The sequence below is a fragment of the Drosophila navojoa genome, chromosome 4 (assembly GCF_054131105.1).
Source record: "Drosophila navojoa isolate 15081-1374.11 chromosome 4, UAZ_NAV_1.0, whole genome shotgun sequence".
NCBI lineage: Eukaryota > Metazoa > Arthropoda > Insecta > Diptera > Drosophilidae > Drosophila > Drosophila navojoa.
In genome coordinates, this window is record NC_142892.1 from 4,860,948 (window position 1) to 4,884,647 (window position 23,700).

Sequence of the window (23,700 nt, forward strand, 5' to 3'; positions counted from 1 at the left end):
TGTTGCTGTTGCTGTTGTTGCTTGGGCCTGATCGAGCGTCGGATCGACTTCAACTGCTGCTGGCCGGAAATCTTTGCATAATCTAGGCTTATAATTCAATTAATACGATGGCTTGTGCACTTAACGCCGAGCCTGAAGTGCAACACTAGAATGCTGCCACATGACTGGCAACTCGAGTGTCGAGTGGACGACGATGCTCCCTCCTCCTCCTCTTTCTCCTCCTCCTGCTTCTCGCTCAGCCATGAGGTCTGCCGTCACACTGTCTGCCTCAGCTGCTGCATCGATCTTCTGATCTTCTGATCTGTCTCTCGGTCTCTGCTCGTGTGCACCGGAAATCGATTTCGAGTGTTGCCAAAGATCAGTTGGCATTAGCAAGTGTCGCATTAGCGTTCAATTGCGCCACGCTCAAGCTGCGACGAGCACTCGCCTTAAAAGCTCACAGTTGCCTCACCGTTACAGTCTTGAATAGCTGATGATTGATGTCTGATGATTGCAGTGGAAAGTTGACTTCCAGTAATGAGATGAGAGTTGATTTTACTTTTAATTTAAGTCAACTTGGCTAAGATATTAGGTTATGTATTATAATCTCTCTTGGCTAGGCAGCCAAGCTTACAACTTATTCATCACAGCTCTATAGCATAATAGTTTATCGATAACTGTAATCAAAAGTCTTCAAGGCAACATGTCAAGCATTTTGACCTTATCTTCTTAACGACTCTCTGACAAAGCAGTTGGTCTTATATGTTATGTCTATGCAGCTTACCCCAAGTACTTCCGGTTTCCATCGATAAATAGATAACACAGTAATCGATTTTTGTTTTTAAAAAGGGTTTTTTGTTTTGCATTTTAATTGATTTCGATTCGTCTTTAATTGTATAATTGTTTTGTAATTTGTGTTAACTAAATAGTTTAGTTTCAATGAATCAATTTGCGTTGCTTATCAATTTCGGCTATTATAGAACTATGTACAAAATGCCTGGCCAGTTACATATACATATACATATACATATATATATATAAATAGGTATACTTTTTTTATACATTTAAAAAACAAGAAAATAAACAATAACAACATTTCTCATGATAGGCATATACATATTTATGAAGTTTAGTGTTTAAATATATTACAAAAGCCTTGGCAAGCAGCTGCATTTCTATGCTCTAGAGGGACAGATAGGTGTACATATAAAGAGAGAGAAAGAGATAGAGAGATAGAGATATGGATAGAGTGTGTATAGGCAGAGGGGCAAAACACTTAACAATTAGGCATTAAACTAAATTAAATTTAAATTTCATTTAAATTAAATTAACTAAACTAAGCTTAGGTTGTTTTATCTTTTTTTCATCATCTTCTTATTCTTCTTCATTTTATAGGCTATGCAGGAATGTGTGTGTTGTGTTGCTGAGATGTGTGTGGATCATGAACGACTGGACAAACAATGCTCAAAGCATCGAAACAGATTGATCAACTCCGATTGGGTCTGCTGCGAGTTTTCCATGTTGCAAGTTTTCATCTTCTTCTTTTTCGTTTCTCGTTTTTCGTTTTTGTTTTTCATTTCATATGAAATAAAATTTTGACTAGGAAAGGACGTGTTTTTGTTTGTTTGTTTGTGTGTTGTTTCATAGATTTCTTGTTGCTTAAGTAGCAGCCCACAGCCAGCTAATGCCACAGCTCTATGGACGATCCATCGGTCTGATCATCCACTGAGCTAGCGATGGGCACGCGCTGGCGAGGACTGCTGCAGTCACACCTCGCTGGGCATACAGTGAACGCTCGAATCCTGCGACAACTCATCCATGGAGGATTCTAGAGAAGGGAGAGAAAGAGAGAACGAGAGAGAGAGATAGAAGGAGCAACAGTTAGTTTAGGCTTAAGTTGGGCTCCGTGAGCTTTCGTTTTGGACTCTTACCATGCGCTGGAAATAGAGCCCCTTTGTTGCCATTCATATGCATGGGATTCTGTGCGTTATTCTGAAACGAGTACGTTAACTGCAGGTTAATATGACGCGCAAATGAGCTTCCTTCCGGTTCGCGTACTGCAATCAGAAATCGTTTATCGAAATTCATGAGTTAGCAACGTCATATATATGATATGATATATAGATATTGATAGATTGATATAGATGTGGATATAAGATAGTTAAGTAGTAAGTAGTTCTAGTTAATACAGCTACTTAATGTTTAGGGTGCTTTTGGGGGCGTGGTGGGTGGCTGGTGGTCTGGACATGCTGCACTAATCCACTACTTACTTTTGTTCTTACCAGCATGTATGTGTTTTTTTTGACGCGCCCGCGAATTCTGAAACCAAACTTGCGTCACGCGCTTGCTGAGACCAGTTACTGACGCGATGCGCTCCAAATCCTGGCCATCCGGATTACTGTCAATCTGAAAGTTGGCCTGCAGCACTTGCAACTGCTCCTCGGTAAAGGTGGTGCGCACGCGTTTCGTTTTACTCTTGTGATAACCATCACCATCACAGCCATCTAAACAGAGGAGAAGAACAAATTGAAATGGAATTTCAGTTAGCAGTGCGACCATAAACACTACATACACACATATACACATGCATGCATATATAGATCTGGTGAGTACGTGCCTAAGCCTGTGTCTAAAAGCATTTTGACAGTAGACCAAATTGAAAATGTCAAAAGTGTTTATAGTTTATAGCCATGTGGCTGGCTGGCCGCCTTTATGGCCAACAGCTTCTTGGTGGTCAACAGCAACAACAACTATAACAACAACGACAGCATTCTGAAGCCGATCACGTCGTCTGGCGCGTCGCGGCTTTGACTCTTTATGCCTCAGTTATGACACGATTTCATCAAGGAGCTGGCGACTACCTGGCGCTTAGTGCCCCGCCAAGCGTTCCAAATTGCCATACCGATTCGCTTGCAGCAGCCATACCACACGGGCCCATGCAACATGTTGCAACACAGTTACTTATTTCATTTGCTTGCTTCGTTGCTGTTCTTCTCTTCCTCTGCTCTTCGCGCCACCGCAGATTTATTTTTATGACATTCTGATTTTGTGGTTCCGCTTACCGTCACTTGATGTGGTGCCACCCTCGACCGTTTCCAGATAATGAGCCTTGCAGAGCACCCGGTCATCCATGAGCGCAAACTGTTCCCCGGTGGACAACTGCCGTCCGCATTGATCGCAGGCAAAGCACGCCAAATGGAATACCAAATCGCGCGCTCGTCTCACCCAGTCGGAGGCGGAGATGCCGCGACAGCATTTCGAGCACTTGGCGCCGAAATTTCTGCAAAACAAAATTGAACGGAAATTGTTGTTAATTATCGATATGCCAACTGGTTTTTATATGTTTATCATTAATATGGACTGACTGCAGCTCTTGTTTAAGCATTATTGCTAATGACTTTTGTATATACATATGTATTTATATATATCTATATATGTATAAGCATGATAGCTAAAAATAGGTATATATTATGCGAAAATATGCCTCTAAATATAATATACATATATATATTCTAGATCCCCTTTCTAATGCTTTCTTTATTTGATTTCTCTAAGGCAACGCGTTTTGCCAGCGTTTCACTAGCGTTTTGCAAGCGTCAAGGAAAACGCGCTGCGATTCCTTAGCGTTTTGCTGGCGTTTTGCAGGTGTCAAACGAAATGCTGTTCTGCGTTTCTCACGCGTTTTTCTGGCGTTTTTCAAGCTATATTCTGGCATATCAAGTATTTCACATAAATTATAGGTGCATTAGGCCAAAGTTGGCTATTTATAAAATCGACAACTGTTTTCACGCGTTTCTCTAGCGTCTCTCGAATTAACCTTTGATTGTTTGTCCATAGGCTTGAGGCAAGCACTACTGCATGCATTCGATTTTGTTTGACTGCTCGCGTTTTCCTCGCCCTATCCGCTGCTACCAGTCCGATGCCCGCTGCCCGCTGCACGTTTTTCCAAGCGGAAGTTGCTGCGCGACTCTCTTGCGCCTGTGCGTTTTTCCAAATGAGTTGGCAACTTTGGCCGGCTTATTGTTAGCTTTTAAGCTTATTTTTACAAGCACAACATTGTGCCAAGATGACTGGACGACCCTATGGCTGTGCGGCTGGCTATATGAGTGTATGGCTCTGTGGACACTGATGTCTCCATCTTCAGTTGCCGCCCCACCCAGTCCCCTGCCCCGTTGGGCGGCCTGGGCCCACAGCGCCCAATGCACACTTAAAATTCTTAACTTGAAAAATAAATATTTTTACAGCATCTCACGGCGCGTTTGTTTGTTTATTTTCATTTCGTTCGCCGTCGACACCGTTTTCCGCCTGTGTGGACAGCAACAGACCAAGCGACAGCTAGACATATGTATGTGTGTGTGTGTATCTGTGTGTGTGTGTGTGCATCTGTAAGATACTTTGCTTGCAACTTGCATTTAAAGTCTGTTTCTCTCTCGCTCTCTCTCCCTCTCCCTCATCCTGCCTCTCACTCTCTCCCTTTCTCTCTCTGGCGTTCTCTGAAAGTCGCTTTCGTTGCGTTTTGGCCGCATCTTTCGACTTGGCTGTTTATCTTAGGGATTAAGTCGCAACGTTGTCGAATTGTTACAATTAACCTTAGACTTTATTTTCCATTCGCCTATCATGTGTGGGAAAATATGTGAAAAACACTTGTGCACACAGCAGAAGAGTTGGCTAGAAATCAAACAATGAACGCATCGATTACAAGAGGAGATATGTCGTGAAAGCGTGGAACAAATTGAAAACAGACAAAGATATGCTATATATAGATGCTGTCAGTGATTTAGAACATATATATAATATCGATAAACATATATATATATATATATATATATACAAAGAGAGCTATATCAGAAAATAAATTGAAAACTAACAAAGATATGGTATATAAATTTATGATTTAATATAATATTCCTAAGTCGGACTTTGTGAAGCGATCGATAACTAATCAATAACAGTAAGTGATATATCGGAAAAGTATATGTACAATAAATTGAAAGTAGGCAATGATATGGCAAATATATCACTGATTTGGTATCAGATATAGGTATATGCTTAAGCTAAATCAGGCTTAGCCTATAGATCGATAACTAATCGATATATATATGCACATGTATACTCACTTGCTGTAGTCGGCCTTGCAGTAGACCTGACGTTCCCTGATGAAGCACGACTGTTGGCGATCCAGCGGGCACATGCACATGCAACATCTGAGGCAATGGGCGTGCCACGAGCAGCCGCCAACCTCGAGAAAAAATCGATCCGAGATTGGCTCGCCGCACGCTGCGCAGGAACGCAGCTCAGTCTGAAATCGAACAGAAAATGAAAAGCGATTAAGATAGATGCTCAAATTTAAAGACAATTTCGATAAATCTTCAACTCTATATACTACAATATATGCAGATATGTTTCGGTAAATATCATTTAAAGATCAGTGCACTCTGGCCGAACTTCTAGCTTTGAATGTAAATTGCTCCACAGTCCCAACAAAAGAGCAAAATTTATTTGCTCGTTTGATCTGAACTTTGAATGCCGAACCGGTTCACAGTGACATCTGTGGTACACTGATCTCAACTCTAATCGTAGCGCCCGTTTGGCATCTTTTGTTATGCTTTCTGCTGAAATCGCTCAATAAATCTATCGAATGTGCCGTCGGCTTCTGTTTTATGTCTTTAGCTGCAACATTTAACTTATGAATGTGTATTAAAATTCCAACAACTAACACTAGGAAATGTCTATACAGAGGCAGACGAGTTTCTTTTGTTTTGTTTTTATTTTTGTTGTTGCTGTTTGGGTCGAAAAAAAAACACCTTATGCTAATTGTTACCATTTCAATATAGCTGAGTCGCAAATCGCAGTCACGATCACAGTTTGTGTCACAGTATTCGAGTCAAAGACAAAGACAACAACAACAGCTAAAACCCGGCCAAAACCCCAAACAATATTTAACTAATTTATGAGCCATCAGCTGTGTGGCTAATGCATATTCATTTCGCTTCGATTTTTTGACTGCATTTTACGCCGCTTTTCAAACTGTTCCAGCAGTTCATCTCGCTATATATACATGGGTATATCTCTGTATATTTTATATTTGATTTTAAATGGATTTTCTGTGTTCTGGCAATATATCAAGAACAACATTTAAATCAACAGCTACAACATTCGGAATTAATTTATTGTCAGTAGCAACTAATTGTTGGCCAAAATCATATTGGAGTTGGCTTTTGAATTCGGTTGGCAATCATCAAAACAATTTATAAGCAAATTTGTGCTCTTGGAAACCTGATATATAAGTAATCTAATTAAAATAATATTTAGATAAAATTACATTTGATATATCATTTTCACATAAAACCTAAGCATGATGAGATATTCGTTTATGCTAATATGAATATTTACAATACTTTAAGCACCTTTAACTTTGAATGCAAACTGCTCTATTTAAGCCTAAGAAAATGCTCTGAATTCTGTTTGATCTCCATTTGATAGATCTCCTTTGTGTATAGTATAGTAAATCTCTTTCAAGTCATTTTATATATTCTTTGTACTTTTCTTATCGATACTATCTACTATCATCTAGCATCCACTTTCAGGGTCTTCAGCTTCAGCTCTCTTCACTTGATCTTCGACAAATTGAATCATTAGCGAACAGATTTCAGCTTCTCGAAATTTTTGAAATGCCTAATTGCTACAATGCTTAATTAAATTGTTTTATAGTTTCGGCTACCGACAAAGTGCAAGACTTCAGTTCCAATTAAATGCCGATTAATTCTTATTTTCTGTGCGGTTTAGTATAAAGCAAACTTTTGTCTAATTTAAAACGTTTCAATTTCTCTTGTTTGACTGAAGTGAACAAATTTTGTATATAAAGCATTAAATGCAGAGCGCCTGGCTTTAGGCATTTAATTAATGGCCAGCGTTTTGCATATTTTCAAATTCATTAAACAAAAAAAAACAAAAGTGGAGGAAAAAATAAATAAAAATTGTCAAGAAGAAGAAGACGAAATGCGGCAGCGGACAGTTTAAAATTGTTTTCCCATTAATCAAAGCGGCAGAGAAAATAAATTTACCGTTTCTTTTTTTTACAAATTAATTGCTAGCTGCCAATGTTGCTCTTGTTTCTGTTGTTGCAAAACAATTGTTGAATACTATATATACATATATTTTTTGCAACAGTAGCTGGCAGCTTGTTATTAACTTTGGCTGACAAATTTTCAGTTAAAAGCGAATGCCGACAAGAGACAAAAAGACGTTGCCATTGACAAAAAAATATACAAAATAAATACAAATAGCGCGAGAGACGGCATATGCACATATGATACAAAAGTCAATATATAGTCAGTATATACATACATATGTACATACATACATACATACATAGTGTATATTGTATATGTATATGTATGTCTGGCTTTACAAAAAGCTGACCGTGACTAGGCCGCAGGAGGCGGCACAAGATCAAAGCCGGCAAGTCTCAAGCAACGCCTAGGCCAATTAATAAATAAAAAAACAATAAACTATGCTCCATAGATCGATGCGCAAACTAAATAAATGTGACGCAGTTAAGGAAAAACAGCAGCTCAAAGTAATAGAAACAACAACAACAACAACAACAACAACAACAACAACAGCAGCAGCAGCAGCAAAGCAAAGCAAATATATTCATGACAATTTGTAGCTACAAGCTGCCAACTATTTAGATATATATATGAATACATATGCATGTGTACATATGTATGTATATTTTCATATTTTGAGGGTTAGTCATTTGGGTGGTTTTTGTGTGTTTTTTTTATGCCTGGGAAATTTGGCTTTGATATAGGAAATAAATAGCCGTCAAATGCAATATGGCCACCATCAAAGGCAGCAAGCAGGAGCAACATGTAGCTGCGCCTGTGCGCGCGCGTGTATGTGTGTGTGTGTGTGTGTGTGTGTGTGGCTATAACTACATGCTAACATGGTGGCTGCTGCTCATTTCTGCTGGCCGCTGCTGCCATTTAACTTTTCAACCGCGTCGCCTCGTGTGACACGTTTAATCGCGCGCCCTCCCCAGCGAGCGAGCCTGCGCGTTGACTGCCTGCCTGCCCCGATTCCTGCTGCTGTCCCTGCCTCTGCCTCCCCGTCCCTGTCCGTCTGTCACTTTCGTTTAACTTTTCACATTGCTCGAGCGAACGCGCAGGCAGGCGCCCAAAAACCCAGAAGCTGCACGACTCGGGGTGTTTTTGCCAATTTGTTTTCCCGACGCCCGTTATGACACACACGCACACACGCACACACGCACACTCACACACGCACACACTGGCACAGGCAAGGCCAGACATTGACTTCATATACATACATACATATATGCATTCATATGCCCCGCCGTTGTTATTGTTGTCATGTTGTCTCTCTGTGCCCACTTCTGAAAAATATGCCCATTGTCAGAGCTGTGCCTGTGCCTGGGCCTGTGCCTGTGCCTGGGCCTGAAGTGGCATTTGGCTAGAATGTCATTTGACTGTAATTGTAACTCATGAACGTTGAGGTTTTTGGCTTACAGTTGCATAAATCTGGCACAGCTTTGAATTTCAATAAGCCCAGCTGGGCCAGACAAACCCATCACGAGAGGACATCAACTTTAATGTGCCCCATTTCAATTTGGATCTTTATCAGGGCAACAGCTTGTGCATGGGCTGTGTTAATGGACAATGATTAGTGGCAGCTCAATGGATTGGAGATAGTCATTGGGTAGTTGGATTTTTGAGACTTGTTATTATTGTTTTAAATGTTATTGGCATTGGTATTAGTCTTTGCATTGATATTGATAGGAAGTTAAAATAAAATATTGAGTTTTATTATCATTATCATAATCATTAGTGTTAGTATTGCACTTGATATTGACATGGGGATAAATGTGACTGATGAGTAAGGAATTATAGTCATTGTTATAATAGCCATTAATATCATACTCATTATCATTGTCATTACTATCATCATAATCATACTGCTCTCTATACTAAATCTCATTGTCATTATATTTAACATTATTGTTATATTTATTATTATTATCATTATCATTGTCATTGGTATTGGCTTTCTGAATGTCATTTGCATTGTATTGCATGAGAACATTATCATGCTTAGTCTTCTTTGCATTATCGTTTTCATAATCATTATATCATTAGCATTGTAATAGGTTCATATTAAATTCTACTACATCCACACACAGATTCTTATGAGATTAACATACTCATTATCATTATTATTAGTAACTAGCACAGCTTTCAGATATCAATCGCTTATCATCAAACTCCATTGACCTCTCTAGCCACACTTCCCAGTGCATCAAAACCTACCTAGTTATCCAATCTGGTAATTATTATGGTAAACATATTCTGCATACGCAACGCTTTCCAGTTATCTCTTAAATAAAGTTCATAATTGATGACAACTACAAGCCATTATGAAGATTGTTCATGATTTGAGCTACTATAAAAGTCAATTCATTATCATATGGACAGAATTGAGTCGGATAAAAATGCTAAAAAGGCCAGATAAAAGATTAAAGAGAAAAAGATCTGCACATAATGATGGTAATATGAATAAACAAAAGAGATTATTAACAAATTTTATAGCCAACAAGAGAGATATATATGCCCGATAAAGAACAAAAGAAAAAGTAGCTGAAAGAGCAGTTGAAGGTACTCTAAAACGGAATCCAATGCGGTTTTTCTGACTTCTTGATTATGAAGAACTCGATAAGGCGGGCAGTTTGTAAACATGTCTTTCTCACATTTCTGCCGGCCATTGTCTTTACTCTCTCCCTCTCTCTCACACACTCTCTCTGTCGCTCATTTAGTATTTTGCTAGATATGTAAGTATGTATGATGTGTAGATATTATATAAGGGGAATGGCTTTAGATCGCTGTCTACGCAACCATAAAAATTCCAGGCACAAAACTTGCACCTTGCAACTTTTGCTCAAATGTCATAAATAACATGGCACATAAAGTGCGATACAAAGGCCAGAGAATAGAACTATAAAACTGAATAAGAGAAGAAAAAAACAGTGAAAACAAACGACGCTCAAGAGTATGCAATAAAATGCGCTCACACTTGACAGCGAACGCTCTGAAGTGTGAGAGTGGGCCATAAAAGGCGACAGATACTCAGAGACATGTCTATGCATATCAAGGGAATTTCATTTAAATATCAACTGAGTCTAGTCAACAGTAGCCACACAATATAATAGAAAGAACTGTATATCATCATCTGCTGCTCCTGCACGCCTCAACGATCGATTACCCTAAAAAACGATTCACTCACAATTTTCACGTCATTGCGCAAATTGAGCGATCATCAATCGATCGATTGACGGCACACAAAGTACAACTCTATATCTTTAGATATATCTATATCAGTGGACAAAAGCCCTTGGCCAGAGACTGAGACACTTTTTATGTTGGGTGACTTGTCATCTTGTCGAGGGACAAATGCTCGCCGAGCCAAAATAATGAAAATCAACAAATGTAAACAGCGTGAGAATGTTGCAGGCAACATGACAAAGCCAAGCGAACAACCAACACTATTATACATATCTATGTATATATATCTCTGTATATATATATTTATGTATCTCTACAACACAACTCCCATCTGTGGTCCACTTGTCGCTGTTTGCTTAAGGCCTTTGGCTCTCCATGTTAAGGCGCTTTAAAAATTGACATCAACAGCCATAATAATAGTAGTAATAATAATAATATTAACAATATCAACTATTGCAGACGGGCGCTAACGACTGCATAATACTCGTTCGTAAGGAATAAACAATGGAGAGAGACAGCAGTAATTGCATTCAAGATTTCGAGTGGTAAAACTTTCTGGAGGCGAATTGATTGTGAGTTACCACGCCTACAAAGTTCATATACATATAGGAAAATTTGGGTAAATTAATAGAGCAGTAAGTCAACAGTCACTTGGTGAAAATTTCATATCTTCTGAACATATCTCTTATCTCAACTCTTAACGCTTTAAAAGACCAAAAAGCCTATTCCAATGAACAGAGCTGTAAACTAAATTCAAAACTAATATACCCGTCTCAAATGCTGGGCGAGCATAGCAATAGACAAGCGCCAGCTAACAATTAAAGCTTTATGAAAACAAAAATTTAGCTCAAAAGAAGCTGGCTCAGTTTTATAAAAACCATAAAAACGAGCCTCACTCAAATAAATATTTTTCTCTTTATAATTTCTATTGTAAACACAAATTTATATAAATAAAAAAAATATATATATACACATACATATATATATTTATTGTATTTATGATCAAACTTTCGAAAGGAAAGAAAAAAAATGAGACAGCTTTTAATTAGAGCTAACTTTTTGTTGTATATTGCGTGGGATTTTATTTAAGGAATTCATATAGTATATAGTATGTGTATATGTAAATATATATGTATATTTGTTATTTATTATTTAAAATATGATAGCAATTTACACGTCGGCGTTTGTTTGGCGTTAAGATCGGCAACGTAGCTGATTGTTATTTAATGACTGCTCTTTATGAATGAAAATGAACGAAGGCAGATGAGCCAGGGGCGTTGCGGGACGCATTGAGTGGGGAAGGCGCGGGGGGGCATGGCTCGCCCACGAGTCAGCCAGCCTACAGATACAGATACAGATACAGATACATTTAGTATACAATGCTCGTAGTCTCTCAGGCATCCATAAATTGGTTAAATGTTTACAAATATTTCACGCTACGAGTGTGCGTGTGTGTGTGTGTGTGCGTCCATTGTGTGTGACTGCGTATGTGTATGTAAATATAGCTGTTGAATGCTGCAGAGCTGCAGCTATAGCTGTTGTCGCATCCATTGATCCAATCAAATTAATGGCCGCTATAACACGACAGACAAAAGCACAGAGAGAACTGCATCAGCATCAGCATCAGCCTGAAGCGAAAGCTTTTCTATGGGAATACAGTGAATGCTGACTAAAGGCAAAGTGCAATACAAATGGATTAAGCAATTGACTTGGGTAATATAAGAAAGATGGAACTGAGCCATGTTCGATATGGTTCATAGATTTAGATGTTTGTTTATCTAATGTACAATAGAGGAATGACCTTAAGAACTAGTTTTTATTTAGGGATTATGTTTTGGGGCAATGATTTTTGTGAGCGGTGCTAAGAGTGAAAGAAAGAGTTCAGAAAACAGATAGACTGATGGAAGTAGGCTTGATATAGAGTAAGTAAAAGCGTGTGGCATTAAAACTGCAAGGAAATTTGACAATGAACTAGTTCCGAAACACAGTTTGTTGACAATTATAGAAATTCTATTAATAGAAGAGAAAAAGTAATGAAAATGTGAGAGCGAAGATATAATGAAGACATTAAGGTAAGTAAGAGTAGCTAGGCTGTGAACTGCCGGAACTGCTAGTGAATTTGGAAGCTGGTTCCCAGCTGAAATGAGTCTTTATATAGAGAAGAAAAAGAATGAGTTTGATAGTAAGTGAGAGTAGGGCGTGTATACGACCGAAACTGCAGTAAATGCGAAAGAATATAAGAAGAGAATAACTTAGCTAGAGGAAAACGAACAACTTCTAGGCTGAAATGAACAAGGAACTAGTCGTAAGCGTAATCAATTCTTGATACAGAACAAAATGAAAGAGATAGAGATTGTTAGCTCTGCTGTGAGTCAGTAAGAGTAGATTATGTAGTACTCAAACTGAGCCAGTTCCAGGCTGAGCTGAACACCGACGAATCTACAGATTATTTATAGAGAGTGCAGATTGTCATTTAATTGACAGCATCGCTTTCATCGCTAGCGCAGCTTCACTGTACTTTATCCATGTGCAACACGATGCTACAACGCATTCACGTCCAGATCAACATCGAGCCTGACGTTGAGTCCTGCTGCGAGTCAGCAAACTTAATTACCGCTTTATATTGACATTGGGCCCAACATGTTTTTGCTAAATTTATCAGCGTTATTAAATTTTATCACTGGCGACAAAATGTGCATATGCCATTCAATTTTCACAACATATTCACACATCACACGCACACACACACACACAGATAGATACAGTTTTACAGTTGCCGGCTGGAATGAATCTGCAGAGCCAGCAGAGGCTGGGGCTGGGGCTGAGGCTGAGGCTGAGGCTGGGAGCATTGGCGGCTGGGCCACAGACAAGCGCGCTTCTGGCCTAGGCAAATATTATGACGGCAATCCATGCCAAAAAGGTGGCCTAGAGAGAGATAGTGATATATAGAGAGAGAGAGAGAGAGAGTGTAAAAGTTGGCACGCACATGGCGGTTTAGCTGGACAACGCTTTTGTTGGCGTAACATCGTAAAATATTTTACGGCCAATAGGCCCAGCGAGCTGCCAACGTTTTTATGGCCAAATACTCTTTTCTTTAGCGCTGTCAGCTGCCCGCTTGTCTCTGCATGGCTGCAAAAACTTAGCGGCTAAATAGCTACTAACTTAGCCCACTCTCTAGCCAAAAAGTTAGCCAATTGCATTTTCATTACCAAAACATTCACTCCCCCACCATCTCTCTCTCTCTCTCTCTCTCTCTCTCTCTCTCTCTCTCTCTCTCTCTCTCTTTCTACTTTCTTAACAAGTATTATTCATATGACTTGAGCAGCAATAAATTAAAATAAAAATTTCATTAAAATGCCAAAAATAAACGAAAATTGTTTATGCACATATACATATATACACATATATATGTTTATAGTATATTGAAATTGTTTTGGGACTAACGCGATGACAAAGTCGCGTCTCAGCAACAATCTTTAATGGTTATATTGTTGGGGACGGTGTGTTGACAAGTTATTACCCCGATCAGCCGACGACTTAAAATGTCGCACTTTATTACACTACAAAACACAAAACTCAACTCAAGTCAACTCAATTCGATTCCAGGCCCAAAGCCAGAGGGACAGACGGACAGAATGAGAGACAGACGGACAGCATCCATATGCTGATCTTCTCAACGATCAGGCACAAAACAGGGCGTATAACCCAAAGACCGTTGACTTGGCTTGGGCTGGCTTGGCTTGGCTTGGCTTGGTGTTTTACAGCCAAGTTGTTGTTGTTGTTGACAAACATTGGGCTTTGTGTGCGCTCCCAGACGCGTTTTATTATAACTGTGGCTCGCCTCATACCAAATAAATTTCATTTTAATACTTTCTTCGTTTTAGTTTTCGTATATTTTATTGGACTACGAAATGAAAGAAGAAGCAGCAGCAGCAGCAGCAGCAACAGCCAAGAACCTCTTGAAATTGATTTGCATACACAAGCGTTCTCACGTTTTTCCCACCGCCAAGCTGATAATCCACAGCAGCCCAAGAGATGCCACTTGATAGATCGCTGGATCAGCTGCAGCTAATACCGTTTGAACTGTGGCTGTTGCTGCCGCTGCCGCTGCCGCTGCTAGCCATTTCCATTGGCCATAAACATAAACAGGTGGCAATATTCATTTGCATAGACAACGTTTTCATATTAAATTTCAAAGCGTTCGACGACATTCCGTGTGCCACGCCACCGCCCACCCCCCGCGCAGTGGCAGCTACGTAAATTGGTATTCGATTTGACCATGTCTATATGTCTCACATTTGTTGTCGAAAGAGGTAGCCCTACATTTGGTATGTGTTTTTTGTTTTTGTTTCTGTTTTTTTTTCCTTCTTCGATTTTTAGTCACTTTAGAACAGATCCGAGAACTTGTTTCGAGCTGTTGCCTTTGAAGTTTGTCCAAAAAGAAAAAAAATTGAGCTTATAAATCTTTAAGCTACAGTTGAAACCAATTCTGAATAAGCTATTTGCATAGAGAAAAAAAACGTCATATTTCTTTGCACATAAATTCAATTTTCATTTCGTTTAAGAAATGCATAAATTATCAGCTTAATATGAACATAGAGTGTTTACCTGTAGCTTAATAATTGATCTTTACTATTCAAATTGCAAATGTTTAATGGCTATAGGGCTGTCTCACTCTCAACCTTTCTCCTCTCTCTCTCTCGCTCCTTCTCTCTTTTCCCTCAATTTAAATAAGATACTCAGCTGCAAGTGCCATTTTTTATTGCCACTCATTAATTATTTTCTGCCAAACGGCAGTTGTGCAAACAACAGAGAGAGCGTGCGAGTGTTAGAGAGAGAGATAGGGGGCGAGTGCGAGTGAGAGGGCAAGCACGCTTTTACCGGCATGAGGCGCGACTCTTGCCGATCTGTCAGCCAGCACACACGCTAACAAATCGCCCGCAAGTCTCATAGAATTTCAAAACGCGTAGTTTTTTTTGTGCGATCTATCTAACTAGGTATACCCTGTAAGCGAAGGGTAGCATAACTGGGGGCTAGAGTTTGACAGAGTTTGGCAGAACGTGTATAGCAGCAGGTAAAAGGCGAGCTAAGTATGATAATAAATAAATGTATCTCAATCTTAGCTTTTGGTATATGTATCTATATGAAGTGCATTTCAAGAAATGTATCTTAAGGCTTATGCATATAAATAAAATTATGTTTAACTCAATCCATCTTATGAAGTTATAAATCCAAGAATAAACAAAAAATGCGTCTATCTTAAATACTTTTAGATGATAATGACTCAATAAGAAAATATAAATTCAACTATATATGAAACTATTATAGAGAGCTATGATAATTATATTATTGAATATATTTTATTATAAAATAAATAAATTTGAAACTAAATATTTTTCATTCTAAAACCCAAAGGATTACCAAGCATCCCTAAAGCTCCTAGGCACCCCTACAGTTCTTCGAGCTCCTGCATCACAGTTGATTATGAAGTATTGCTTGGCCATTCACAGCCTAGGTTCTTCAACAGCCATAGGGCATACTTCAGTCGAGCATCGAATTGAAAGGTGAATCGAATGTCTGATTGATTGACGCGCATGGCTTAGCTTCCAAGACACACATATGTCATCATCCAGTCGCCCATGAATCGATATGATAGATGGATGGCCCAACAGACGACTTCCTAGCCCAGCGCAGATCATCTTCCACTCAGACACTCCATAGAGAGCGTCTACAGAGACACTTTCCGAATCAATATTGCTTCCACGCCCACTACACTTACAAGATTTAGTGCTCATCCCTAAATACACTTAATTGCCTTTAATACGCTGATTAAATATGCATTCGTCGTCATATAAGGCAGCCAGTCAGCCAGCTCTTAAAATTGTATGAAAATAAAGTGTAAATTCGCTTCGGCTTATTAAAAAATTCCGGTTTTTGCACATCATATACAAGTATTTTTTTTTTTTTTTTTTTTTTTGTGTTTTCTTTTATTGCCTTTACCGAATATTTTAGGCATTCATCATACAAGATGAGACGCGCAGACGACACAGAATCTGAATGCCCTTTTGTCTTTTCGTCAAACATCAATAAGACGACGTCGGCAGCGACGTCAGCAGCGCATTGTGTAAAGCTGAATATTTTGTTTTATCTCATTTCTTTTGCTTTTTTTTTTTTTGTTATTTAATTTTTTTTTTTTTTTTTTTTTGGTTTTTTATTGAGCAGCGACTACAATTAATTAGTTAAATCTGCATTTTGCATAAATTAATAATAATATTTTAATATTTGCTTTCGTCTGTTTTTTATGGCTTTTACTGTTGTAGTAGTAGTATTAGTAGTTGCTGTGGTTGTTGTTGTTGTTGTTGCGGTTCGGCACACAAAAATCGCGTCTTTTATTTTGAATGCAAATTTTGTTGTTTCTTTCGGATCGTCGATGTTTATGTTTAAACAATAAATCAAGCTAGATATCGCAGCTGAATTTATGCCGCTGCTCCGTATATTTAATTTATCTAGAAGCTGCCCAAAGACAGCTTTTAGCAGGCGGCAAAGACAACAAAGCCAAAATGAAAATCAGTTCAATTTCTCAAAGAGCTACTGTGCTTAGATAGACGAGGCTAGATAAGCTGCTGGCTGCCAATTGTTAAACAATTAAATGCCAATATTTTCCAATAGAAACAGCAAGAGTGTGTCTGTGTGAGAGAGAGAGAGAGAGAGAGGGAGGCGGGCAGGGAGAAAGAGCCAAAGATTGGCTATGGAAAACTAATGAGAAAATCGTCTCGAGGCAAACATTTATTTTGCCAAACGATGAAAGTTTGTGGCGAATGTAAAATAAAATCGAATTGAAAACATACAGAAACAAGAGGCAGGGGTAGGAGCAGGAGCAGGAGCAGAGGCAGGAGTTCGAGTCAGAGGGCTGACTGTATTTTTAGGGGCGGAATTCGTGTCTCGAGTGCCATTGACAGGCGACAATGGGCAGATAGAAGTTGCAATGATTTGTGGCATTTTACAATTTTATTTGCCGCCGTTGGACGTCGAGCCCCTTTTTGCAGTGTGCATCATTTGTAAGCCAACTAAGCGTCCTTTAAGGACTATTTTGCGGATGCACTCGACAGAACAATGCCCGCACAGAGCACTTCGATGCGATGCTTCGTCTTCTTCTTGGCTCTCTTGTGCCTTTTGTGTGACGTTTTCAGCCGGCTGTGGCGTCTGCATTTGATTTTCATTTTCAGAATTTTCAGTTACCTGCCAAAAGAAATAAAAGTACCTCTTGTGAGCGAGAGAGAGTGAGAGAGAGAGGTATACAAATTGCAACGGCACGCATGCGCAACCTCTGGCCTCTCAGGATACAGAAAACTGACCACTGAACAGAGTTTGTATCGAGTTTGTTTTCTTGTTTCTCAGCCTCTTTTCTTTGTCTTGGGAGAGCTGTGCAACAAAGGTGTGATATTTGTTTGTCTTTTGTGCCTGATCGGGGCAATTGGCTCAAGTCAAGATGCATGCGGCATTTGGCTATTGTTGCCGACTCCTTGTCAGCATTGTCACGCCACGCCGCAGTTGTCAATTAGACACTGGATGCCCTCGGTTGCTAGCCAAAATCCAATTACGAGTGGGCTCTGGCCAGCCGCTTGACCAAGCCACCAGGCCAGCTGGCCTAGTCTAATATTGTCATGCCTTAAGCTGGCTGGCACGCGTTGCCACAATGCTGCTTGAATTACACCTTGTGCGGCTCTCTCAGCTTGCACCTTTTGTATCTTGAGTAGATGTTGTAATAAGCGCAGATTTCGTCTCTTTCTTAGCCTGAATAGCTGTTGTGATAAGCGCATAATGCATAAGTCGAGGCAGTAAATTCTTCAAAGATATTCTGGAGGCAGCTTAGCTCTCGTTGACTTTATAATGTAAATACTTCTGCATTAATATATGCTCGTGTTTGAAATCGTCTGTGTCTATTATAAATCACAGAATAGCCTCTATACTATTTATCTTTACAACTGTCAATCCGTCTTTTGTTTAATATAGAGATGCTTAATTTTTGACTTAGTCAGTAGGTTTTGTAGATCTAAAGAATTGTCTTCAAGGTGAATATTTTAAAAAACAATATATCCATTTCCATATTATGTAATATACACAGAAGGTAATCCCCGTAACTGTCAGCTCGTGCGTCAGAAGTCTACAGAAGTCTTATTGGCTCTACTTTACGGTCTTCTTTTGTGCACCTTCATAAATATGTTAAAAATATGATTTATTCTATTTTAATAGCATATAAATCTTATTCAAATATTACCTAGAGATATTCAGAATTAAAATCAATATGGATTTTATGAATTATATTATACTGAATATGAGTAAGATCTAAGCTAGATGTTTGAGAAAAGATTGGCATGAATTCCAGCTCAAGAGCTCCAAAGCAGATAATTGGATTGAGTCTGAGGCGAAACATATAATAAATCTTGATAATCATATGTATATAAATTATATTTCCAATATATAATAAAAGTATATATTTCTTGCATTTACTCGAATATCATTGTCATATTTCTAATAATAAGTAGTTCTATCTTTTTTTATATACCTCATATAACATCTAATATGTTCCCAACACATTATAAGCCCCCAAAAGCTGACTCATGGCAATACCGAACATTTCGAATACCCACATATTAAATTATATAGAATTTAGTCTAAGTGACACTTGGAAGCATATTGAAGACAAATTGTTAGGCGTAAAGCCCAACTCAAGAACTCGGATGCTAGGCTAATTATAACTTATCGCATAGTTCTCAATTAAAGAAAACATGCTTGCTTTTTCTCTTTCTCTCCCAATTCTTTTTTTTTTAATTATTTTTAGAGGCGTTAACAACTTTTTCGCTTTTAAAGTTTTTTTTTTTCATATTTCAATATTTTTTTTCTGATAATTTCCTCGTGAATTATTAATGAAAAATCATTTATTGAAATATGTATATTTTATAGTTGCCTTGCACACATTCGACATTTAAGCGCTTCAGTATTTATGCCTCGGCTACAAAAAGTAATACCAGAAAAAAAAAGAACAACGTTTTTAATTGAATATTCATAAGCTGCGCTTTGTGGCGTCATATATAAATTTATAGAGAAAGAGAAAGAGCGAGATTTGTATATAGAGAGGGGGGGATCTAGCTACACAACTGGGGCGGGTCAAGATCGATGATGTCAAGTTAGAAAAGGGTCTTAAGCCCGGATCTATTGTTGTCCAGTGGCGGCTTAGAACTGTTGACATATGATTTTGAAGCCGTGTTGTAAGCCCTGCTGCTGCGGCTTTTTTTCTAAGATCTCCCGCTGTGCATATTGACAGTTATTAAAGGCCACGATCGATACTATAGCCAAAGCCAAGCGTTTATTTAGGCTCATGCGCTCATCTGCTTTCGATTTGGTTTATTTTATTCGCCTTTGGGCTTTGCCTATTTACGTGGGCCTAGTTCAATTATTGGCTAAGCCGTCGAAGCTTGCCCACAAAAAATGTTCGAATTTTGAAATTTATAGCACATTTTAGCCTTTTATGCGGCGAGCCAATAAGCGTCAGCACCTTGTCTAATTTGCTATGGTAATGAAAATTATGTTTATGGACAAAGCCATGCAAAATACAAAATCCAAAACTGAATTCATATACATATATACACTCATATATGAGAAAATGTAAAAGATTGCGGGCATAAATCATGATTGCTCGATCTGCCAACTCATGGCTGTCGCTGGTACAATATTTACAATTCTTACAACATTATATTCCATTGAATCCTGTGGGTGGCTCAGCACTTGCGTCAGAGTTCACACAAAGCACACAGCGGGCGGTTGCTAAGATGGAAGATAACTGAGGATGTGACTGACTGGGAAATACCAAGTACTTAGTACTTACTTTTCGTAATTCTACGTCTGTGTAGACATTTCGGTAATCACAATTTGAATTTGTATTGCTAGTTGTTCTTACTACACATTTTGATTAAGAAAACAAATACTTCCAGCTCTACCTATGATATTCTAGAGTATGCATATACGATTTCAAGACTCTAGCTTTAGTAGATCTCGAGATATTTTAAATACTCTCCTGACTTCACACACCTATATCATCAATATCCTCATATATACATATATTTTAATTATTTTTAGCCCAACCAGCTGTAGCCACAATAATTATACCCTCTGCTAACCCAATTTCCTTGGGTATATTCGAACACAATCTCTATAAAACTTGAGTTACGGCAAATCTTCGAGCTTCAAAATCGATTAAACGCTTCGCAGTCCCAAAAATACAAAAAAAGAACAACGAAATTTACGTATAAAAATGAAAATACTTTGTTGGCCATGTTTTGAATGAACAGATTTGAATTTGAGCGACGTCATGAGACTGGGCCACAAAAGATATAGAAATTAAAAACGTTAACTAATGATAAACGCGCCTATGATACGGAGACCCCAACTGCACAGGCTGCCTCTGCAACATAGGTACCCCTCTCTCGCTGCCCCCTCTCGATTTGGAGCCACACAATTCGAGTGTGTGGGCTTGGGACATGGTCGTCAATCCGATATACAAAAATCCGTTTGCCATATCGTCGAGCATGTTGCACCCCATGGCGCGATTTGTGTGCTTTTAATATTCACCGACTCGCGGGGTTCACTGAGGCAGTGACTGCGACTGCGACTGCGACTGCGACTGCGACTGAGGCGGAGGCTGTCGTCTGTCTGTTTTGAAAACTCATCGTTTTCGAAAAGTTATTAGTACGGTTTGTCCAGACAGTTGATGGCTTTGAATAGGCACCATGGGCATTGTTTTTAGATCCACCAAGCCACCTCCCTCATTTCCCGGCTTGGTCTATTACTATATACATATACAGCTTACGCCGCCTGTTGCGTCCCAGCGGGTTTTTAGTTCAATATCTATTCAGCACGTTTTCTAGGTCAATCGAAAGGTTTTTACATGTGCATCAATTAAAACAGCTATAAGCCAAGATCTGTATATATCTAGCGGAAAATGCGTGGGTGTCTATCTATAAACAATGAGCTTGAAAATTAAAAAGCATTTCAGAAATCTCATTCCGGGCTTGGGTTTTATCAATTGTGGAGGTCGGTAGATGAGTCGTTTAGATGAGTATTCAAATTGATGAAGCTTAGTCTCTAATATCTTTGATAATATCTATAAAATGTCTATAAAAGCTAGGCAAGAATTGAATTTGGGAGAAATTGAATTAGAATATGCAGGTAAAGTAAAATATGTATATATATATGTAAATACATCTATAATAGTTATTACATTTCTTCTACATGGAAAGCTGAGTTTTTCTTTAAGAGCTGTTAAGAGCTATTAGACATAATTTGCAAGTAATGTTAGGCAAAAAGATATTACACGAATAATATTAAATTTTAATTCTTGATTATTATCTCTAAGTCTTCATTTGAAGTAAATCCAGTAGTACTTGGCAATATTCCATTCAAATCAGTATTAAAAAAATATTTAAAATTATTCAGGGCACCTCTAAGATAATCTAATATAATAAAATTGTCATTTTAAAATTGGTAAACCCATATAAAATTTGAAAACATTTGACCCAAGATCAACTTCATGCCGATCCCTTCCTTAAACAAGAATTAAAAATAAATACTGCATCTTATTAATGTTTTAGCATTGGAATATAAGATTCAGTAGCTACAAATGATCAATTTAATTTATGGATAAATAGATCAAAGTTATTTTACAACAATTCTAAAATTTTCTTAAGATTAAATCAGTCTAATAAGTATACAGTTATAAGCCGGCAGATACTAGTTACCCAAAATTATATGTTATTGATCATAATTTTGGTAAACAACATTCATCGCTTCAACTATAGATCGATTCAGTGAAGTCTGAATATTAGAAATTTCTTAAATAATCCCCTTAAACTTGTCCTAAACTTACCTTCATTTTAATTGCCTCCACAATTTTGGCGATTTTTAATCCAAGTCTTTTGCACAAAAAATAGTTATTTAGCCAGCTTTTTGCTGTTGTTTTTAACAGTATTCTTATAGACGATCTATGCAGATCGAAATGTTTCTGACGACTTGATCAGTTTAGGTCAAGCGTCCAACAATTGACACCAAATGCATGCGAATTGATTGCATAAGTGATATCGAGACAATAAATGCGAATGTGCGTGTGTATATGTGTGTGTGTGTGTATGTGATAATAGATATGAGAATTTTGCAATAATTTATAGCAACACTTTTTGTTTTTGTCGATTAATTAGCACATTTAAAATTTTGAAAAATTGTTCACTGATCTCAGATAATTTTTTTTTTTATTTACTTTTTTTTTTTTACAAATTTTATTCAATAATTCTGATGATGTTTTTTGCCGACGCTAAAAATTAGCAGCGGGCTGCTTATCAGACGGCGCGAACGCGTGGCGCGATAACAGATGCCAGTTACGGACTTGGCGATATTGTAATATAACTCCGGCTCTCAGACGTGTGAGTTGTTATTGTTGTTGTGCTGTTGTTGTGGTTGTTGTGGTTGCTGTTGCTGCTAACGGACAACGACCAGCGGCTGCGACGGCTCACGAGCGACACGTTGTTACAGCAGCGAGGCCAGTGCATAAACTGCCGGCGCTCTAGCCACATAAGCCATGGCACAGCATGGATGTGACGACGACGACGACCCGGTTTCGAGAGTGGTAGCAGCATAAAGCAAACACGCACACACACACACACACACAGAGGAACTCACACACACACACACACACACTGGTAGAGCTACCACCGGTTGCAAAAACTCGCTCAACTGGTTTTTCGGTTTTCGCTTGGCTCTTGATTGGTTGCCATGGCGGCCGCTCAAACGGCCACGCCCCTCACGTTAGCTGAGCACGCGTGGAACGGGTTTCGCCCAACGTCCCCCATTTTGAGTGAAATCGTTAAGCGTGAGCCCTGAGCCAATTGAGTGCGCCGGCGCGTGCCATCGCTCTCAAATTGAGTTCGGCTTTGAGTTACATTGAGCAGGTTTCGCTTCTTCTTCTGGCTCACGATTTTTGAGCTTGTGCCGTTGCTGGCCATTGGGTGGGTGTGCTGTGGATGCTGGATGCGTAGCCGAGCGGAAGCAGAGCTGAGCAGCAGCGGCAGCGGCGCACTTGACTTTTTTGGGGTCAAACCGCTTGACGGCGGCACCCGAAAAAGCCAGCTCTACCATAAGCAGCTAAAGCTGACAGTTTTTTCGCATTCAAGTGCGGCAATATGTGCCGGAAGTTGCCAACCAGCAGCGAGTTGGCCATTTAAATTTTGAGCATTACGCGACACACATATGCCTAAGAAATAAAGGAAAATGAGTTTTTGATGAGCTTTAAATGGTAAAGTCTTTGGAGGCAGCAACACCTGCTGGTGTTTAACTATCTGATATGTAGATATCTTATGCTCATTAATGGGAACTA

The 23,700-nt window shown here is 38.8% G+C and overlaps 2 protein-coding genes across 3 annotated transcripts in view; both read right to left on the reverse strand.

The window, feature by feature from the left end:
• The window catches only part of Cdc37 (cell division cycle protein 37), a 173,788-nt gene that overhangs the window by 40,916 nt on the left and 109,172 nt on the right, over positions 1-23,700 (reverse strand). The gene's annotated exons all lie outside the window — the stretch shown is intronic.
• Positions 1,075-22,911, reverse strand: Awh (LIM/homeobox protein arrowhead). Of its 2 annotated transcripts, none has more exons than XM_018102038.3 (6): positions 22,201-22,911; positions 5,097-5,278; positions 3,042-3,259; positions 2,250-2,483; positions 1,911-2,036; positions 1,075-1,807 (listed from the first exon to the last, which is right to left on the reverse strand). In XM_018102038.3, exons 1-6 carry the CDS (start codon positions 22,204-22,206, stop codon positions 1,746-1,748), a joined length of 828 nt encoding a protein of 275 aa, XP_017957527.1. In that variant the 5' UTR covers positions 22,207-22,911; the 3' UTR covers positions 1,075-1,745. The 2 variants fall into 2 exon arrangements, with proteins under 2 accessions (XP_017957527.1, XP_017957528.1); XM_018102039.3 differs by having other exon boundaries at positions 2,262-2,483; positions 22,201-22,908.